General features: G+C 49.6%; 1 protein-coding gene across 5 annotated transcripts in view; it reads right to left on the bottom strand.

Annotated features, from left to right (window-relative positions):
• Positions 1 to 19,070, bottom strand: part of FGF12 (fibroblast growth factor 12) — a 216,768-nt gene that overhangs the window by 64,443 nt on the left and 133,255 nt on the right. For 3 of the 5 annotated variants that reach the window (XM_088669358.1, XM_088669356.1, XM_035133269.3), the window contains one exon: positions 3,002 to 3,112. In XM_088669358.1, the coding sequence (XP_088525484.1) occupies positions 3,002 to 3,112 (111 nt within the window). Of the gene's footprint in view, positions 1 to 3,001; positions 3,113 to 4,094; positions 4,561 to 8,763; positions 8,889 to 19,070 lie in introns of those variants that run through there. The other 2 variants (XM_088669355.1, XM_088669357.1) reach the window with 2 other exon arrangements.

Below are 19,070 nucleotides of genomic sequence, written 5' to 3'. Positions count from 1 at the left end.
CTGTCAACCAAGGGCCTGGATAAAAATGAACATTTTTGCCTGGCGCCTAAAAGTGTATAGTGAAGGCGCCAGGTGAACTTCCCTGGGGAGAGCATTCCACGGACGGGGAGCCACTGCAGAGAAGGCCCAGTTCTTGTGTTGCCACCCTCCAGACCTCTCAAGGAGGAGGCACACAAAGGAGGACCTCAGAAGATGATCTCAGGTCCGGGTTGGTTCACATGGAAAGAGGCGGTCCTTGAGGTATTGTGGTCCTGAGCCGTTTAAGGCTTTATAGGTCATAACCAGCACTTTGAATTGGGCCCGGAAACGCATTGGCAGCCAGTGCAGTCGGACCAGGATCAGTGTAAGATGCTCAAACCATCTTGCTCTAGTGAGCAACTTGGCTCTGAATTCTGCACCAGCTGAAGTTTCCGAACCGTCTTCAGAGGCAGCCCTACGCAGAACTCATTGCAGTAATCTAAACCTTGAGGTTACCAGAGCATAGACAACAGTTGTTAGGCTCTCCCCGTCCAGAGAGGGGCGTAGCTGGACCACCAGCTGAAGCTGATGGAAGGCATAGGCAAGCTTCAACTGTGGCAAGCCCAGATGCTGACATGAAGCCGGGGCTCCCTGCACTGAAAAATCAGAACATGCATTTCTCAAGCCAAAAACATGGTGCCCTGGTGCTCTTCATTGAAGCGGTCGAGTGGGCATTTGTAGGGGAAGACTATCTCACAGGTAAACTGAGGTCCAGCACCAAGGTTCCCTCACTACGAGAAGCGAAGTTACAGGGAACCAGGCAGAGGGCCTTCTCGGTGGTGGCACCTGCCCTGTGGAACACCCTCTCATCAGATGTCAAGGAAAAAAACCACTATCTGACTTTTAGAAGACACCTGAAGGCAGCCCGGTTTAGGGAAGTTTTTAATGACTGGTGTTTTATTGCATTTTTAATCTTTTGTTGGAAGCCGCCCAGAGTGGCTGGGGAAACCCAGCCAGATCGGCGGGTTATAAATAAGTTGTTGTTGTTGTTGTTGTTGTTGTTGTTGTTGTTGTTGTTGTTGTTGTTGTTAACTGGTCCCAAGGGCTTTATATACTAATAGTAGCCCATTGAACATGGCCCTGCAGCAAACTGGAAAACCACTACAGATCTTGCAGGCTTCAGTCCTGTCAGCAATTGTGCTGCAGCATTCTGCACTGACTGCAGCCTTCAGGTCAAGTGGAAGGGAAGCCCCACACAGAGCGCATTGCAGTAATCCAGTCTTGAACTCACCAGCGAATGAACGACTGCGGCAGGCTTTTCCAGCCCAGCAATGGCATCGCAACGGATGCCAGGTAACCTGCTTGGGGCAGAGAGGAAAGTGCCATGGTGGGTACAAGACACAGCACCATTTCAGCCCTTGCTCCTTCCTCCTCCAACAGTTTCTCCTGCTTACATGGTACTCTTGCAAGCACAGCCTTCCCACACATTTCAGTTTTTGTTCCATAATTTCCAACAAATTCTCCGACAAGACGTGCCTCAGCCAGCCCTCACTGAAACATCTGGAGAGCACTAGGCTGGTGAAGGTGTTCAGAGATCTTGAAGACACACTCTGGCTCCATCGTGTTAACACACGATCCGAGTATTATTCACAGAGATTTGGGGGGGGGGGAGTATAGACCACGCAAGGAGGCAGCATTGCCCTGCTCTAAAGACTCCTCTAGTGAAAACACCAGCTTGCACCGGTGCTCCCTCAACATGAATTAATGCATTTCCCTGTACAAAAAAAATAATACATTTAAAAATGCAACTAGGTTGTTTCTGCGTTTAAATGATGAGAGATGATTTGGCAAAAGCCTAGTTTGGGGCATGGCTGGGAGTGCGAGCTGCCTGTTCACTGAGATGTAAAACAAGCTCAAGGCTCAAGGAGGTTTTCCAGAACATGCTTCTGCTAGCCCAGGTGGCCTTCAGGCCGCTTCGAAAACTGGGGGTGAAGAGACTCCTTTAAAATGAAAGGTTGCAGCTGGGGGACTTCCTAGTTTAGAGAACAGGCAAGGAAGAGGAGCTGTGATAGAAGCCTGTGCAGAAAGCAGATAGAAAAAAAAATGCTTTTCTTCCCCTCTCATTGCACTAGAACTCATGGACATTCAATGAAGATTTAGGACAGAAAAAGAAAGTCCGTCTTCATTGCAGCACATGGTTAGACTGTGGAACTCCCTCCCACAGGAAGCAGTGGTGGCCACCAGCTTGGCTGGCTTTAAAAAAAGGACTGGATATTCTCTTCCTCCCCATTTGGAGGCAGCAGTAGTTTTGAATGATTCTTGCTTGAAACAGCAGGAGAGGTGATTTCTCCTGTGCTTGGATCCTACCTGTGGGTTTCCCATAGTGGATATTTGGTTGGCCCTTGTGAGAACAGGATGCTGGACTAGATGGGCCCCTGGCCTGACCCAGAAGGCTCTCCTTATGTTCTTATGAATGCACACATTCTTTGCCCATGTGTCCAAAGCCTAAGTCTCTCTTTTTGGGGGGGGGGGGGCTGCAAGAATATTCTTCCTACCTCTTAGCAGAGAGACAGGAGCAGCAGTGCCCTGCCTCCTCTCAGCCTCCTCCTCCTCCTCCTCCTCTCCCCAGCCAGTCAATCTGCCATCCAAATAAATCTCTCTTGCTTCCTCCCTTGGCATCCCTTCTTGGGAAGCGAGAGTTTTGTTCTCCCCGCCACCCCCAGACAGTAGCTGCAGCGTCAGGGGCAAGAAAGAAAGAAAGAAAGAAAGTGAGAATAGCAGTGCAGGAGAGATTTATTTAAAGGGGAAGCGCTGACAGGGGACCCAGCGCAAGGAACAGCTGCCTTGGCTGTAATTTAACACCTTGCCTGCAAAGAGAGGGGGGGAAGAGAACCACCATGAAGTGCCTGTTTGTGAGGGTGGCCAGGCAATGGGTGTGATTTATAACCAGGTAGCTAAAGGAGAGAGAGAGAGAGAGAGAGAGAGAGAGAGAGAGAGAGAGAGAGAGAGAGAGAGAGAGAGAGAGAGAGAGAGAGAGACTCACTGTAGTCGCTGTTCTCGTCCTTCGTCCCATCAATCGTCCCATCTGGGTGCATCTGCAGGAAGAATTCCTGCTGGCTGAATAACCTTGTCACGATTCCTTTCAGCTGGGGTTCTGCAAGGAGGAGAGGAGACAGGGAGGGGGCATGTTAACCCGGGTGTTTGTCCAGAGTGGCGGCTCCCAGACATTCAGGCCACCGTCCCCCCTGGTTCCATAAATTCATCCCGAACCGATAAAAAACAACAACAACACATTATTCAGAGCAGCGGCTTGCCTGACTCATTAAGGAATCATAAAATCACAGAATTGTAGTGTTGGAAGGGACCCCAAGGGGCCATCTAGCTCAACCCCCTGGAAAGCCACAGCTAAAGAATCCCTGACAGATGGCCAGCCATCCTCTGCTTCAAAAAGCTATACAATTATAACCCAATAAAATTCAAAACGGCAACAACTAACGGCACATTTATCCAGAATCCAATTAAAACGATTTAGCTTAATTAAGGCCACAAAATGGATGGAGTTGATCCAGCGATGCTGTATGTCAAAGTCTGTTAGGCATTTATACCTCCAGCTCCCCATTGCTGCCCCCTTGCCTCTTAGCACCCCCCTCAGTAACCCCACTAGCCCAAAGGAGGAGGAAGCTCTCCAGCATTCTGTCACACCCCAGCGTGACCAAGGAACCGAGGACCCAGGAGAGAAGGGATGCGGCCACACAGAGGGGAGCAGACTCTGCTCCCATTGTCTAGAAGGAGTCTTGGGGGCTCCTCCAGCACCCCCAAACCAGCTTTCCCCTGCAGAAGTGAATGGCTCTCTTTCACTTCTATGGGGCAAAGGAGAGCATAGAGGCGAAAGCATACGTCCTACTATGTTTGAGAAAAATTGATCCAAAGTAATTATGATTAAGCTGACTTATTGCAAAAGAATACATACAAACCAGCCCAACCGGTTTAGGTGAAAACTGACCCTTTTGGGGGGGGGGGGACAAGGAGTTGAACGACAATGCCCAACCTTAGGCTGCTTTCAACTTAGTACTGCAGTAACAGGACTTCTTTATGTGCCTTATCTTTATTTTGTTTATTAATAAAATAACATTTACCTGTATTTAAACATTTTTTTAAAAAAGTCTCATACTAAACAGGATGATAGAGAAGAGAAGACCAAGAGGTGATATGAGATCCATCTTCAAATATCCGAAGGGCCGTCACATGGAAGATGGAGCAAGCTTGTTTTTCCTGGTCCAAAGAGGAGGACCTAAACCGATTAATTCAAGTTACAAGGAAGGCGATGCCGACTAAACATCAGGAAGAACTTTCTGAGGGTAAAAGCTGCTTGACAGTGGGATGGAAAACCTCAGAAGGTGGTGAAATCTCCATCATTCGGGATTTTAAAGCAGAGATTAGATCAGGGGGAGACAACCTGTGGCCTGGGGGCCGGATCCAGCCCAATCGCCTTCTAAATCCGGCCTGCGGACGGTCCGGGAATCAGCATGTTTTTACATGAGTAGAATGTGTGCTTTTATTTAAAATGCATCTCTGGGTTATTTGTGGGGCATAGGAATTCGTTCTTCTACTTCTTTTCAAAATATAGTCCGGCCCCCCACAAGGTCTGAGAGACAGTGGACCGGCCCCCTGCTGAAAATGTTTGCTGACCCCTGGGTTAGATGGCCATCTGTCCTGGATGCTTTAGCTGTGATTCCTGCATTGCAGGGGGTTGGACTAGATGACTCTTGGGGGTCCCTTTCATCTCTACATTTCTATGGTAATGCAAAGTGGCGGGACATTCTCCTGTGCAAGGGTGCACCTCGCATCCATCTTTGGTGGGGTTTGTGCATGTGGACTGAGCCTTTGGCTTTTGGGGAGGCCTGGGAGTCATCATTTGCAAAACCTATTTTGGTTTTTAAAAAATGATTTTTCAGCTACTCGCAAAAATCCAAGTGGAAAGAAGGGGGGGTGATGGGGAGTGGGGTTTCCACAGAGCATTGTCAAATATTTGCACTGTAGAAGTGAAAGGTTTTAACTGAGTTAATTTCACCCTGACTAAAGCGATGAAAATTCAGGGTGGGGTGCAGGTGGCACAGCAAAGAGGCAGTGACAGCATTTATAACACACACACACACACACATTTGCAAACATGTACTCCAAACATCGCCCCCTCCCACAAACAAACAAACAAACAAACAAACAAACAAACCCAGAACCACCACCCCCCCCACAACCCAGATGGCACCTCAATATGATAAGTGGGCATTTCCCAGGGTATCTGCCAAGTCAGTTTGAGAGTTGATTTAGCTCAGGGGTCAGCAAACTTTTTCAGCAGGGGGCCAGTACACTGTCCCTCAGACATTGGGGGGGCCGGACTATATTTTGAAAAAAAATGAATGCATTCCTATGCCGTACAAATAACCCAGAGATGCATTTTAAATAAAAGGACACATTCTACTTATGTAAAAACATGCTGATTCCCGGACCATCCACGGGCCGGATTTAGAAGGCGATTGGGCCGCATCCGGCCCCCAGGCCTTAGTTTGGGGACCCTTATTTAGCTGGAAAGTGACTGTGATGTATTGAATCTGAAAATGCACAAACGTATATGGAACGGTTTAATTTTTCTTTCCCCTCCTGCATTGGCATATATGAGTAGGATGGATCTGTGCCATCCTGTGTGATCATATCACACAGTCACATGGCAGGATCTACTTCATGCAGCACATTGTTAAACTATGGAACTCCCCGCCACAGGAGGCAGTGAGATGGTCACCGGCCTTGATGGCTTTAAAGGAAGATGAGACAAATTCATGGAGGAGAGAGGGCTATCAATGGCTACTATCTGTCTTTTAGAAGACATCCGAAGGCAGCCCTGTTTAGGGAAGTTTTTAATGTTTGAAGTTTTACTCTGTTTTTAGTGTTCGGTTGGGAGCCGCCCAGAGTGGCTGAAGGATGAATAATAAAATTATTAGTATTACTACTACTACCAGCTGCTGGAAGCCACAGGAGGAGAGAGGGCTCTCGTGCTTGAATCCTGCCTGCAAGTTTCCCACGGACATCTGCTTGGTTGGCCACTGCGAGAACAAGATGCTGGACTAACTAGATGGGCCATTGACCTCACCCAGCAGGCTCCCCTTACGTTCTTAGCATACATCAGGCATGTCCAACAGGTAGATCGTGATCCTCTGGTAGACTGCAGGGGTGTCCCAGGTAGATCGCAGGATGGCTCAACAACTCCTGGCAATGAGTCGTTTTATACTGTGAGTAGATCGCAGTCTCTTGGGAGTTGGATGTGCCTGGCATAGATCATGCAGGGGCCATGGGGGAAAAAGACCCACCAGCCCCACTTAACTCCCTGGTCCAGCCTGCAGCTGCGCACGGGAAGCTTGTGGCAAGCAACCTCAAAATTGGCCAGGGCGACAGCAGAGCTGGCGCAGAACCCGAGCCCAATGCAGGCAGTGGGTCTGAGAGAATCCCCTGGTGTCTGGCCAAGTCCCTGGCTACACACTGAGTTACTGTTACTGCAAGCAGTCAAACAGGCTCTGTGTATAACACACTGCCTGCCAAAGGAACAGGATCCTCTCCAGAATCTGAAACGTTCCTCGCTTGCTCTGGGCTAGACCTTGCCTTGCAAGTCCAGAGCTGAAGGATGTGCGAAGAAGGGTCACTCTGCAGTGGCCTTCTCCAACCAGGGGGAGCCTCAAAATATTTTGGAAGACCATTCCCACCAGTCCCAGAAGTTTTGCAGTGAAACCAAATGAGATGTCCCATCCAAGATGCTGCAAGAAGGATTTCCACACGAGAGCTCTCCCCTCTCCTAAGGTCTCCAGCAACTGGCATATGGAAGCATTGCAGGCTCCAGCTGTGGAAGCCGAACATGGTCATCGTGGCTGGTAGCCATCAATTGCCATCAATAGCCATGGATTTGTCCAATCCTGTATTAAACCCATCCAAGTTGGTAGTCATCACTGCCTCCTGAGGGAGTGAAGAAGGACTTTCTTTTATCTTGGACTACTGCAACACGCTCTATGTGGTGCTGCCTTTGAAGGCCACCTGGAAACTACAACTAATCCAGGATGTGGCAGCTAAACTGGTGACTACCTTAGAAGTGGCCACCGAGACCACATACCGGTAACACCGGTCTTGAAAGACCTACATTGGCTCCCAGTACGTTTCCGACCACAATTCAAAGTGTTGGTGCTGACCTTGAAAGCCCTAAACAGCCTTGGCCCAGTATACCTGAAGGAGCGTCTCCACCTCCATTGCTTAGTCTGGAGACTGAGGTCCTCCTCCGAGCGCCTTCTGGCGGTTCCCTAACTGTGAGAAGCGAAGTTACAGGGAACCAGGCAGAGGGCCTTCTCGGTAGTGGCACCTGCCCTGCGGAACGCCCTCCCATCAGATGTCAAGGAAATAAACCACTATCTGACTTTTAGAAGACATCTGAAGGCAGCCCGGTTTAGGGAAGTTTTTGATGTCTGATGTTTTATTGTGCTTTTAATTCTGTTGGGAGCCACCCAGAGTGCTTGGAAGAACCCAGCCAGATGGGCGGGGTGTGAATAATAAAAAATGATTATGATTATGATTATCTGTGCTGAATCTTCCAACATTCAGCTTCTTGGATGTCCACGTTTGGAGACAAACTTTTCTCTATCCATTTCCTCCATGCCAGGCATCCTATATAATAAAGTCCCTGTGTCTCTGCGTCCAGTCCCTGTGTCCCTGTGTCTGCGCTAATGCACATGTGCCCCACGGACACAGGGACTGGACGAAGAGGCGGGACGTACACACACACGCTCTCTCTTCCCCCCTCAACACTCTGCCTCCCGTTCCCCTGCGGCGGCGGACCAAGATGGTGGCATTGGGCTCCGGGGCCGCGGCAGCGGCGGGAGCCCGGTCCGGCTCCTGGAGCCTGATGCCGCCATCTTGGTCCGCCACCTCCTCCTCCTGACAACCCTACCTGGCCCGTGGGAGGAGCGGCGGGGCCGCGGCCTCCCCTCCCTCTCTGCGCTCGGCCGCGGGACACGACGGGAGAGCGCTTTGTTTAATTGCGTTCCCGACGCGCCCCACGGCCGAGCGCAGAAAGGGAGGGAAGGCCGCGGCCCCGTCGCACTTCTAGCGCCCGTTTTCTTAACGGGCTGAATGAGACTAGTGATTTTATAAAGTTCTATCATGACGCCTCTTGCTTGCCTTTTCTCTAAACTAAAAAGCAGCAAACATTGCAACCTGTCCTCCTAAGAGAGTCCCTATATGGTGCACAGCCTGTGCACAAATGGCTACACAGGTGTGCCTGCATTCACCTGAGTAAAAAGCTTTCTTCAAAGGGGGTCGGGGGTCGCTCCATCCCCTTGATCATTAAGGCTGTCATTTTCTGAACCTTTTCCAATTCTACATTATCCTTTTTGAGAGGAGGTGACCAGAACCGTACACAGTATTCCAAATACTAGCATATGTTTAACCCCTGCTGTTCTGGATGAAACAGAAGAGGAAACACACAAACACCCCTGTCTCACACACACACTGAAGCAGTCAACTCTAGGAAAGATTCAAAAGCTATGGACAGGCTTGGCTAAAGAAAAGCATTGCAGAAGATGACTAGGAGGCATGCTTATAAGGCAAAAGAGCAAGCACATCAGGAGAACACAGAATCACAGAATTGTAGAGCTGGAAGGGACCTCAAGGACCATCTAGTCCAGCCCCGTGCAATGCAGGAATCTCAGCTGAAGAATCTCTCTGAGGGCCAACTATTCTCTGCTTAAGAATGTCTCATGAAGAGGAACCCACCACCTTCCGAGGGAGACCGTTCCACAGCTGAATGGCTCTCACTGCCAAAAAGCTCTTCCTGCTGTCTAATTGGAATTTCCTTTCTTGCAACTTGAATCCATTGGTTCTGGGGCAGCAGAAAACAAGCTTGCTTCGCCTCCCATGGGACAGCCAAAGACCACCAAGCTTCACTTCTGCTCCCGACCTGACATTCTCTACCTAGGCCCTGACGCTGTCTCAGGCTCCCTTTTTGCACTCTCTCTCTCTCTCTCTCTCTCTCTCTCTCTCTCTCTCTCTCTAGCTCCCCGCGTTCTCCTCCGCTGGCTCACCAGAGGCTTCATCCCCCATCATTTATTTACCGACTTGCACAGATTGCCAATGGCATCTCTGCCGGTAACTGCCACGTGGAACAGGCCTGCGGAACGGATTAAATGCGATAACATTGTGCAGAGCTTTTCCTTACTGGGCCAAGATGGATGTTATTAGGTAACGGTTAACTGGAGGCATCTCTGTGGAGAGGGATCGCAAAGGCCTCCAATGCCAAAGCAGAAAGCGGAGGCGGCCCTTTGCCACATCAAAACCTGTCATGTTTGTTTCATTCTGCAGTCAGCGCTTCCCTTGCCATGATGGCGCTACAAGCTCAGCAGAGGACCAAGGCTGCAACCGACCCCCCCCCCCCCCCCGCTTTGAACTAAGGAGTAAGCACCATTGAAATCGGTGGGATTTGCTCACGACTCGCAGTGTTAGAAACTCCGATATATAAACTAGGGGCCAGATGGCTCCTTAAACCAAGGCTGCAGTTGCCAAAATGGAATGTCTAATTGCCATTTTTGGGTATGATAAGGGAAGAAGAAATCCTGGCGTGTGGATTTACTCCACTGCCCAGCTTGTTGGGGTGCCATTCCCCGTGGGTCTCTCCACTCAGCAAAAGGAGGAGTCTCCAGCCAAGTTACAGAAGCAAAACAGCAGTCAGTAGACCCGATCCGTCTTGTTGCAATGAGGTTCAAACAGAGCACGGGGTGGCACAAACTTCTAAGACTTCCTCCCCTTTTCACATACTGTAATACATTTCCAACAGCAGCATCAATACATCATGTCACAAAGTAGGCATGTTTGGCATGAAGAAACATGAAACTGTCATTCCCCCCCTGTCAATCACCCCAGTTCCCGACGCCTTTCAACTACCCTCTTCTCCAAAGAACAATAAGAGTACAGTATTTACACATGCCCCTAGCTCAGGCATGCCCAAAGTCCGTTTTGGGTGCCTAATCTGGCCCGCTGGTTGGTTTAATCTGGCCCCTGTAGCAGTTTATTTCCTGGGGTAAAACTCTATAAAAAAAACCTCAACAACTTCAACCCTAAAAAAAAAGCTCAACAACTTTGAGCCCTCGCTTCATCATATCTGGCCCACTTTGAAAAAAGTTTGGACACCACTGCCCTCGCTGCAAGGCTTTCCTGCGCTTCTCCTCTGAAAGGATCAGGATTCAATTCACCATCCCGATGGGTTTCTGACTGGGGTATGTGCTGCCCTTGACTGGCTCCTGCCTCCTATTGTGAGGCTAAATTCACACCTTGTGGAGGGGGAAGGAGTAGGGGACCTTACTTATGTTTAAGGGATTATGGAGGCTGGGGAGACCCAGATTCCCCTTTCCAGAGGAACCAAGGAAATCGGTCAAACCAGTTGAATTCTGGAGATTATTTGTGAAGGTTCTACAGTTTTCTATACAGTATTCTAGTCCAACCCCCTGCAATGCAAGAATCTCAGCTTGTAGAGTGGCCCTTTGCTCTAGGACCCTTTCTGGGACCCCACATTTAAATTCTTATTCACACACCTCCTTGTTGGCCCTAGTAGGACCAACTTGACCAGTTAGCCCTGGTGATCATTTGATGTCTACTGATTGGGATCCCCCCCCCAAAAAATGACCCCTGAAATTTTGAATTTTATTGATATTGATGCTGCATTTTATGTTCTATTCTATGCTGTTTTTAAGTCACATTTTAATCAATGTTTTATATTTGCCGTTAGCCGCCCTGAGCCTGGTTTTTAAACCGGGAAGGGCGGGGTATAAATAAAAAATGTAGTATTAGTAGTAGTAGTAGCAGCAGCAGCAGCAGTTAGGGAATCCTGCTGATTTGGAGTTTTGGATCAGCAGAGACCTCTGACTATGATTGACAGGTTGACAAAATGGAGATGGGTCTGCTGTTGGACTACCCCCCCCCAGTGGCATAGGAAGGGGGGTGCAGTGTGTGTGGGCCACCCCACACTGAGGGGGGTGACAAATGGCAGAAATATGCGTTTTTAAAATAAAATTTAAAAATTGGGGCTCACGACACTTTTCTCGAAAAATGTTTATTTAAAATGAGTTTAATAACTTGGTCTGACAATTAATTAACCTCAAGAAGTCAACATAATCCGTACTGAAACTTTTTAGTTCAGTCCACAAACGCAACGAAATGCGGCTGGGCGCAAGCAGGTGCCCCCACCGCGGACTCCTTCATCGGAGCCTGGCTCCGCGCCAGAAGGTGCTGTTCCCTTGGCTGTCGCGCTTGTGCCTGGCACAGCTGTGCCCTGAACCAGGGGAGAAGAGCAAGCAAGGGGATGGCAGGGCTGCTGCCCATCTTCCTCACGCCCGGCAGCAGCCACCGCTCTTCTGACCCTGCGGTAGAGAGCAGCCCTTGCCAGCGTGGCAATGCGCACCCGGCCGCAGCAGCTCCATTGCTGGGTCAGGCAGAGAGGAGGTGGGTCAGCAGCAATGCTGTCGCCCGCCCTAGAATCATAGAATCATAGAGTTGGAAGAGACCGCAAGGGCCATCCAGTCCAACCCCCTGCCAAGCAGGAAACACCATCAAAGCATTCCTGACAGATGGCTGTCAAGCCTCTGCTTAAAGACCTCCAAAGAAGGAGACTCCACCACACTCCTTGGCAGCAAATTCCACTGCCAAACAGCTTTTACTGTCAGGAAGTTCTTCCTAATGTTTAGGTGGAATCTTCTTTCTTGTAGCTTTAATCCGTTGCTCCGTGTCCGCTTCTCTGGAGCAGCAGGAAACAACCTTTCTCCCTCCTCTATATGACATCCTTTCATATATTTGAACATGGCTATCATATCACCCCTTAACCTTCTCTTCTCCAGGCTAAACATACCCAGCTCCCTAAGCCGTTCCTCATAAGGCATCATTTCCAGGCCTTTGACCATTTTGGTTGCCCTCTTCTGGACACGTTCCAGCTTGTCAGTATCCTTCTTGAACTGTTGTGCCCAGAACTGGATACAGTACTCCAGGTGAGGTCTGACCAGAGCAGAATACAGAGGTACTATTACTTCCCTTGATCTAGATGCTATACTCCTATTGATGCAGCCCAGAATTGCATTGGCTTTTTTAGCTGCTGCATCACACTGCTGACCCATGTCAAGTTTGTGGTCTACCAAGACTCTTAGATCCTTTTCACATGTACTGCTCTCAAGCCAGGTGTCTCCCATCCTGTATTTGTGCCTTTCATTTTTTTTTGCCCAAGTGTAGTGCTTTACATTTCTCCTTGTTAAAATTCATCTTGTTTGCTTTGGCCCAGTTGTCTAATCTGTTAAGGTCAAGGTGCCAGCCCTCCTTGGCTTTGGCACCTCGCGCCCAGGTGCAGGAGCTCCATCACCGGGTCATGTCTGACCCAGTAGCAGAGAGCCGGGGGAGAGTGAACAGCAGCTTCCCTGCCCCTCTCCTACCCTGAACTGTGGCACATGGAGGGCACCCTTCACGCCCCGCTCTCCTCGGAGGAGCGCCCCATGCACCCGCCCCGGGCAGCGCAGGCATATGCTCTGTTGCTGCCCCCCCCGCTTCTTTGGGGAGGGGTCCCTTAGCTGCTGCACCCTCTGTTGGGAAGCCTCACAAGCTCTGGAATGTTCCACAAGGCCAACGCTTTGGAGTTAATTTAATCAAATTACGAGCTGTTTACTCTCCGGCGTTTGAATGGCAGCGGCTGTGTTCGGGGAGATGAAGGCTTCTCAGCTGACTCATCAATCAACCCCTCACCCCACCTGGCAGCTCCAGCTTGAGCGCAGAGGAAGAAGAATGGCAAGCTCAAGATCCCAGGCAGGAAGAATTGAATCGACACAAGCAGAGGCTTTCAAGCCCGTTTTGGCAGAAGCAAAGCCTCGGGCACCGGAGTCCTCTCAGCAGAGGAGACACCACTAAAACAACAAGAAGACAGTTTCTACATAAGAACGTAAAAGAAGAGCCTGCTGGATCAGGCCAATGAGGGCCCTCTGGTCCAGGATCCTGTTCTCACAACAGCCAACCAGCTACTTCCATGGTGTAGCTGTGATTCCTGCAGGAAGTTGGATTAGAAGACCCACAGGGTCCCTTCCAAGCGCCAGCTCTACAACTTTTGTGATTCTGATTCCCAGCAGCTGGTGTTCCAATATAGCCTGCCCCTGGGCATGGAGGTTCTGCTATGATTGTAAGTGTCCATATGGAGATCCCTGCTGGATTTGGTCAAAGGCCCATCTAGCCCTGTTCTCCCAGCAGCCCACCAGATGCCAGTTGTTCTCTCTTAAACAACTGTGCCCAGAAAGCCGTCTCTGTGGATCACGCTTGCCACGGTTGCCACACATGACAGCGTTCTAAGCCCCTCGCTGGGCTCTGCAGCTCTTTTGCCTGCAAAAGTGGAGTTTTGCCTGCAAAAGTGGAGAATTCAAGTTTCTAGCCCTGAAGATGGCATGAACCGGACTGGGCCTGTGTGGGAAGGACTTGGCAGATATGAACAAGACAGGGGTTTGGGGGTTTAATGATCAGGATCTGCCATAGAGAAAATGATTTGGTACTGCAAAGGGGGAAACGGAAGCCCATTCAGATATTTTGTGCAGCTTTCTCAATTCAGCACTCTAGAGAAAAAGTGAGAAAGAGATGTCCTGATGGAAGTTTATAAAAATTATGCCTGGCACAGAGAAAGCAGACAGAGGAAAGTTTGTCTCCATCTCCCATTACACAACTAATTGTGAACATTCAATGAAGCTGAACATTGGAAGATTCGGGACAGATAAAGTCCTTCTTCACGCAGCGCAGAGTTGAATATGGAACTCCCTGCCACAGGAGACAGTGATGGACACCAACCTAGATGGCTTTAAAGGGGGATCAGAGAGATTCATGGGGGAGCAGAGGGTTATCGATGGCTCCTAGCCAGGGTGGCTCTGCTCTGCCCTTCACAGTTGGAGGGAGCAAGGCTTCCAAATACCAGTTTCTGGGGGCGACAGGAGGGGAGAATTCTCTTGGGTCCTGCTTGTGGGCTTCTTCCCACTGGGACACCTTGTTGGCCATGGGGAGGAGAAGATGCTGGACTAGTTGGGCCCCTGGCTCTCAATTTGGCATTTCCCGGCAAAGCAGAATATGGGTCAGCACACGGGCAAAAGGAGACATTTCCTTTTTGCCCCCCACAAAATGCTCCATATTGGAGACCATCCTCTCTAAGCAATGATCAGCATGCCTGATCCTGTACACTGAATCAGCTGGTAAACTAAGAGGACTCAGTGCTGGCCAGGAAGTCCCTGAGGACCAAACAAACTTTCTAGTATCCAAATTTAGCTAACTCTTCATTGTTTCAGGCCTACCTGAAAACTCCAAGGATTGGACCCGGGAGCTTCTTCAATATGCAAAGCAGGCACTCTTCTGCTGACCCTCCTTTGGGCTGTGAAAGGTTTAGACTTTTTATATCCTAGAATTGTAGACTTGGAAGGGACACCAAGGGTCATCTAGTCCAACCCCCTGAAATGCAGGAATCTCAGCTAAAGCATCCATGACGGATCGCCATCCAACCTCTGCTTAAAAACCTCTGAAGGAGCCTGTTACATCGTCAAAGGAAATGCCGCTTTACAACACAGTCCCTGTCCAAAATAACTTGCTCCCTGCAGACTGAATTGCCCTCTTGCAGTTTTCCAAAATCTGTAAGCCGTAATCCACCCCAGTGCCAGATTTACGTATAAGCTAAACAAGCTATATCTTAGGGCCCCACTCTCTTGGGGTCCCCCCCCCCCCAAATTTAAAGGAACAAAAAAAAACTGGATGTACATTTCCAAAATATAAGATAAAAAACAAATTGTGTAGGCTCCTATTAGGTCCCTCAATGACCATCTAGCTTATAGTCAACACAAAAAACAGCGACAATGTGTTGTTGACAAAGGACAGCTGGACATATAAAGGGCCCCATTCCCTTCAGTAGCTTAGGGACGCATCAAACCTAAATCCTGCCCTGATCCACCCATTAAGAAACAGACAATTCAGCTGCTACTTCCATGGCAAGGAACCTAGTTCAAACCTCTTCCAACCATTCCTGGCAATCCAAACACAGAGTTTCTCTTACCCCTCCCTGCCTCCATTCCCGCAGATGCCACACACACACCCAACAGTGAAGCTTTTTTCTTCACTTAAATTTTAAAGAGCGATTTCCTCCACCCACACTCCAATGCCACACTCAGATGTATCACCAGGGGGGGGGGGGAAGCTCACTGACTAAATGGCAGCTGCAAGCGAGGGGGTGGACGTGGCCCTGATTCGTACGTTTGAGGCCTGAGCCGGCAATTGCCAAGAAAACTCACACGTGTCTTGGGGCAGTGTGGTGTAGTGGTTAGTGTGTCAGGCTAGGACCTGGGAGAGACCCAGGTTCAATTTCTTTTTCGTTGAGAGAAAAGGCAAGTCAGAAGGGACATCATAGAAGTTTACAGAATTATGCCTGTCATGGAGAAAGTGGATAGAGAAACGTCTTTCCCCCTCTCTCATAACACTCAAACTCGTGGGCATCCATGTAGGAAGATTCAGGACTGATAAAATTAATTCTTTCTTTATGAAGCACATAGTTAAAACGGTGGAACTCCCTCCCACAGGAGGCAGGGATGGCCACCAATCTGGGTGGTTTTAATAGAGGATTAGAGGGGGAGAGGACTATTGAGGTCTACCAGCCATGATGACTCCACAGTCAGAGGCAGAGATGCTTCTGAATTGGTGGGAGCCACAGGAGGGGAGAGTTGCTCTGGTGCTCAGATCCTGTTTGTGTTTTCCCCACAGGCATCTGGTTGGCCTCTGTGAGAACAGGATGCTGGGCTAGATGGACCATTGGCCTGATCCGGCAGGCTCCTCTTATGCCCTTAATCTACTTTCTTATTTATGCATGTTATATTTCAAAAACTGAAGCATTGCTTAACACCGTTTTTCCCCCTAAGCAGCGCAAAACGTGGTTACAAAAGCGATAAAATCAGTTGCACTTAACCCTTTTATCCAGCTTCAAATGACCCTCCAGCCTGCTGTTCCTCTGCCCAGTCCTGCGTCTCTCGCTAGCGCTGCAGTCATAATGAGGCAGAGCATCAAGGATAGCCAGAGCTCTCCGTCCCTCCATTAGATGCAGGAGCTGGCTTGCCGGAGTGGATGTTTGCAGGCGACCTGCAGCTCACAGCCAGATGCAACACAGTGAAAATGAAAGAAGAGGCGGAACCGACACACAAATATAGTCTGCGGGAGACAGGCAGTCCAAAGACTGCCCTGGTTTCGCAAAGCTGTGGTGAACTGTCATCATAGAATCATAGAGTTGGAAGAGACCACAAGGGCCATCCAGTCCAACCCCCTGCCAAGCAGGAAACACCATCAAAGCATTCTTGACATATGCCTGTCAAGCCTCTGCTTAAAGACCTCCAAAGAAGGAGACTCCACCACACTCCTTGGTAGCAAATTCCACTGCCGAACAGCTCTTACTGTCAGGAAGTTCTTCCTAATGTTTAGGTGGAATCTTCTTTCTTGAAGTTTGAATCCATTGCTCCGTGTCCACTTCTCTGGAGCAGCAGAAAACAATCTTTCTCCCTCCTCCATATGACATCCTTTCATATATTTGAACATGGCTATCATATCACCCCTTAACCTTCTCTTCTCCTTCATCTTCGATGTCCAGTGTGGAGACTATTGTTCAGCTGGTGTGGGCAATTATCGCAAGCCTATGTGGTGTTGAATCCTAAACAGTTTGCTTTCCATCCCTGTTTGGGTGGGTGGGTGGAATGGGGATATATTCAGAGGCTTGGGTATGCTAAGAGAAAGAAAGAAAGAAAGAAAGAAAGAAAGAAAGAAAGAAAGAAAGAAAGAAAGAAAGAAAGAAAGAAAGAAAGAAAGAAAGAAAGAAAGAAAGTACTGTATGAATGAACTTTGGAATATCTCCCTATGTAATAAAAATGTAAGGTGTCGTCATGCTCTGCAATCTGCAGAGTAAGGAATGGCTGTCAGGCCCAGGCGAGCTGTTCAACGGAGGAGGGTCCAGAGGCCCTTCAAACAGAGATTGCCCCACAGAGCACCTGCCCCCTGTTAAGAGGGGAGGGGCATGGGGTGAGAGAGGAGGGGCTTGGAGGAAGCTCTGGCTTTTAAAAACCAATCAAGCAGTGTGCAAATCAATAAGATGCAACAGAAGGGAGGCAAGGGAGGGGGGGTGCGTTGTAGCAAGTGAGTCGCCAAGGCCAGCGGGCAGAATGTGTGCCCAGTCTGCTGGCGCTGGTGCCACCAGAATTCCCTTCTTCCATTTAAAAGACTTTCTCGAATGATTTATCTGGGCTGGATCCAGCAAAAGAAGGAGAAAGATGACTTCAATCACCACCCAGGACTTGGACCAGACAGGCACCTCTCGGGAAAAGCTGAGTTATCAATTGCATTAGAACAATGAAACCACCTGCCAGCCCCTGAGAGCAGCGTTCCCTAACCCTGGCCACTGTGGGAACAGGATGCTGGAACAGATGGGCCATTGGCCTGATCCAGCAGGCTCTTCTCGGGTTCTCAGTTATGGGTCACAGCTCTTGACTGAATTCCCATTCAACTCGTAGCAAGTTCCCTTCACACACAAACACATACCCGTCCTCCAAAAAATAATCACTAAAAAAAACATGGGCTCAGTTGCGTTCTTCTTTTCCACTTTCAGCAGCTGCGTCCCAATGTGGGCAACTAAACACGTGAGCCAAGAGCTTGCAGATCTCCACCATGCATTTTGCAATTTGCATTCAACATCTGTGCAGAGAAGCCGAGAAACACCTGCCCAGCAGATCATTTGAATTTAAGAGCCTTATTCCCAGGGACTATCACTCAGATTTTGAAATGGCTGCCTGCTGTGCCTTTCTCTGAATAATACACATTAACCAAAAGGTGCTTCCCCGTGCAAACATGTGCGGTCAGCCATGTGCTCCCTGGCTGAGCGCACAGCTGCTCGGCAGCAACAACACCCGTCTCTTCACTCAGGCAGCCCCAAAGGAACGGAAGCACAGCGCCTTTCCCCCCTCAAGGTGGCACTTATCGTTCTCCATCCTCTGCTCGTTCAATCCCCACAACAACCCTGAGAAGTAGGTTTGGCTGAGAGGCAGCGACTGGCCCAAGGTCATGCCAGTGGGCTTCATGGCCGAGTGTGGGATTTGAAGCCTGGTCTCCCAGGTCCTAGTCTGACACTCTGACCACTACACCACACTGCTTTCCCACCTTAGTGCTTTCAAGAAGCTTTGGAGCAGTCGGCCCAGCAGCCCCGAGGTTTAAAGCAGAAAGCAAAACCAGGAACAGCAGAAGGGCCAAGTTCATCCTCTATCTCCACCACGAACCCAGTGCCCCACCCTGCCTCCACCTGCTGCTTAGGATGAATACTGGCCTACACTGCAGGAGGGGCGTAAGGGCAGGTGGTGGCATACAGCACATTAAGCCCTCTGAAGACTTGGGTATCTCAGTGTAAGGATGCTAGCATTAGAGCCGTTGATGCTATCCAAATCCATTACAGCCAGAGGAGGGGCACAGTGGTCTTATTCCCAGGGTTGCAGGAAGCTGCCTTATTCCAAGTCAGGCCCTGGTCTAGCTCAGTAGCACCTGCACTGACTGGCAGCAACGGTTCTCCAGGGTTTCAGCCAGGAGCCTCTCTCCCAGCCCTCCCTGGAGATGTCTTTTGGGGACTGAAGATAGGTGCTCTGCCCACCCAGTTGTGGCCCTTTCCCCCAAAATCCCACCCAATAGCACCGGAACGCAGAAATCATGCATGGGGTGGTGGCTTGTCCAGAAGAAGAAGAAGAAGAAGAAGAAGAAGAAGAAGAAGAAGAAGAAGAAGAAGAAGAAGAAGAAGAAGAAGAAGAAGAAGAAGAAGAAGAAGGAGGAGGAGGCTCTGAAACGTTCTGTTGCTCTGGGACAGGCTTCCCCAACCTGGTGCCCTCCAGGTCTTTTGGACTCCCACGGAAAGTGGTGAACCCTCCTTCCTTGGAGGCTTTTAAGCAGAGGTTGGGGGGGCCACCTGTCAGGGATGATTGACCCTTCCAGCTATGATTCCACAACTCCAATGGGCCACGCTGACTGGG

This window comes from Zootoca vivipara, chromosome 5 (assembly GCF_965207765.1).
Source record: "Zootoca vivipara chromosome 5, rZooViv2.hap1.1, whole genome shotgun sequence".
In the NCBI taxonomy this organism is placed as follows: domain Eukaryota; kingdom Metazoa; phylum Chordata; class Lepidosauria; order Squamata; family Lacertidae; genus Zootoca; species Zootoca vivipara.
The sequence above is the reverse complement of the archived record's forward strand: the minus strand, read 5'-3'. Positions and strand labels throughout refer to the sequence as shown.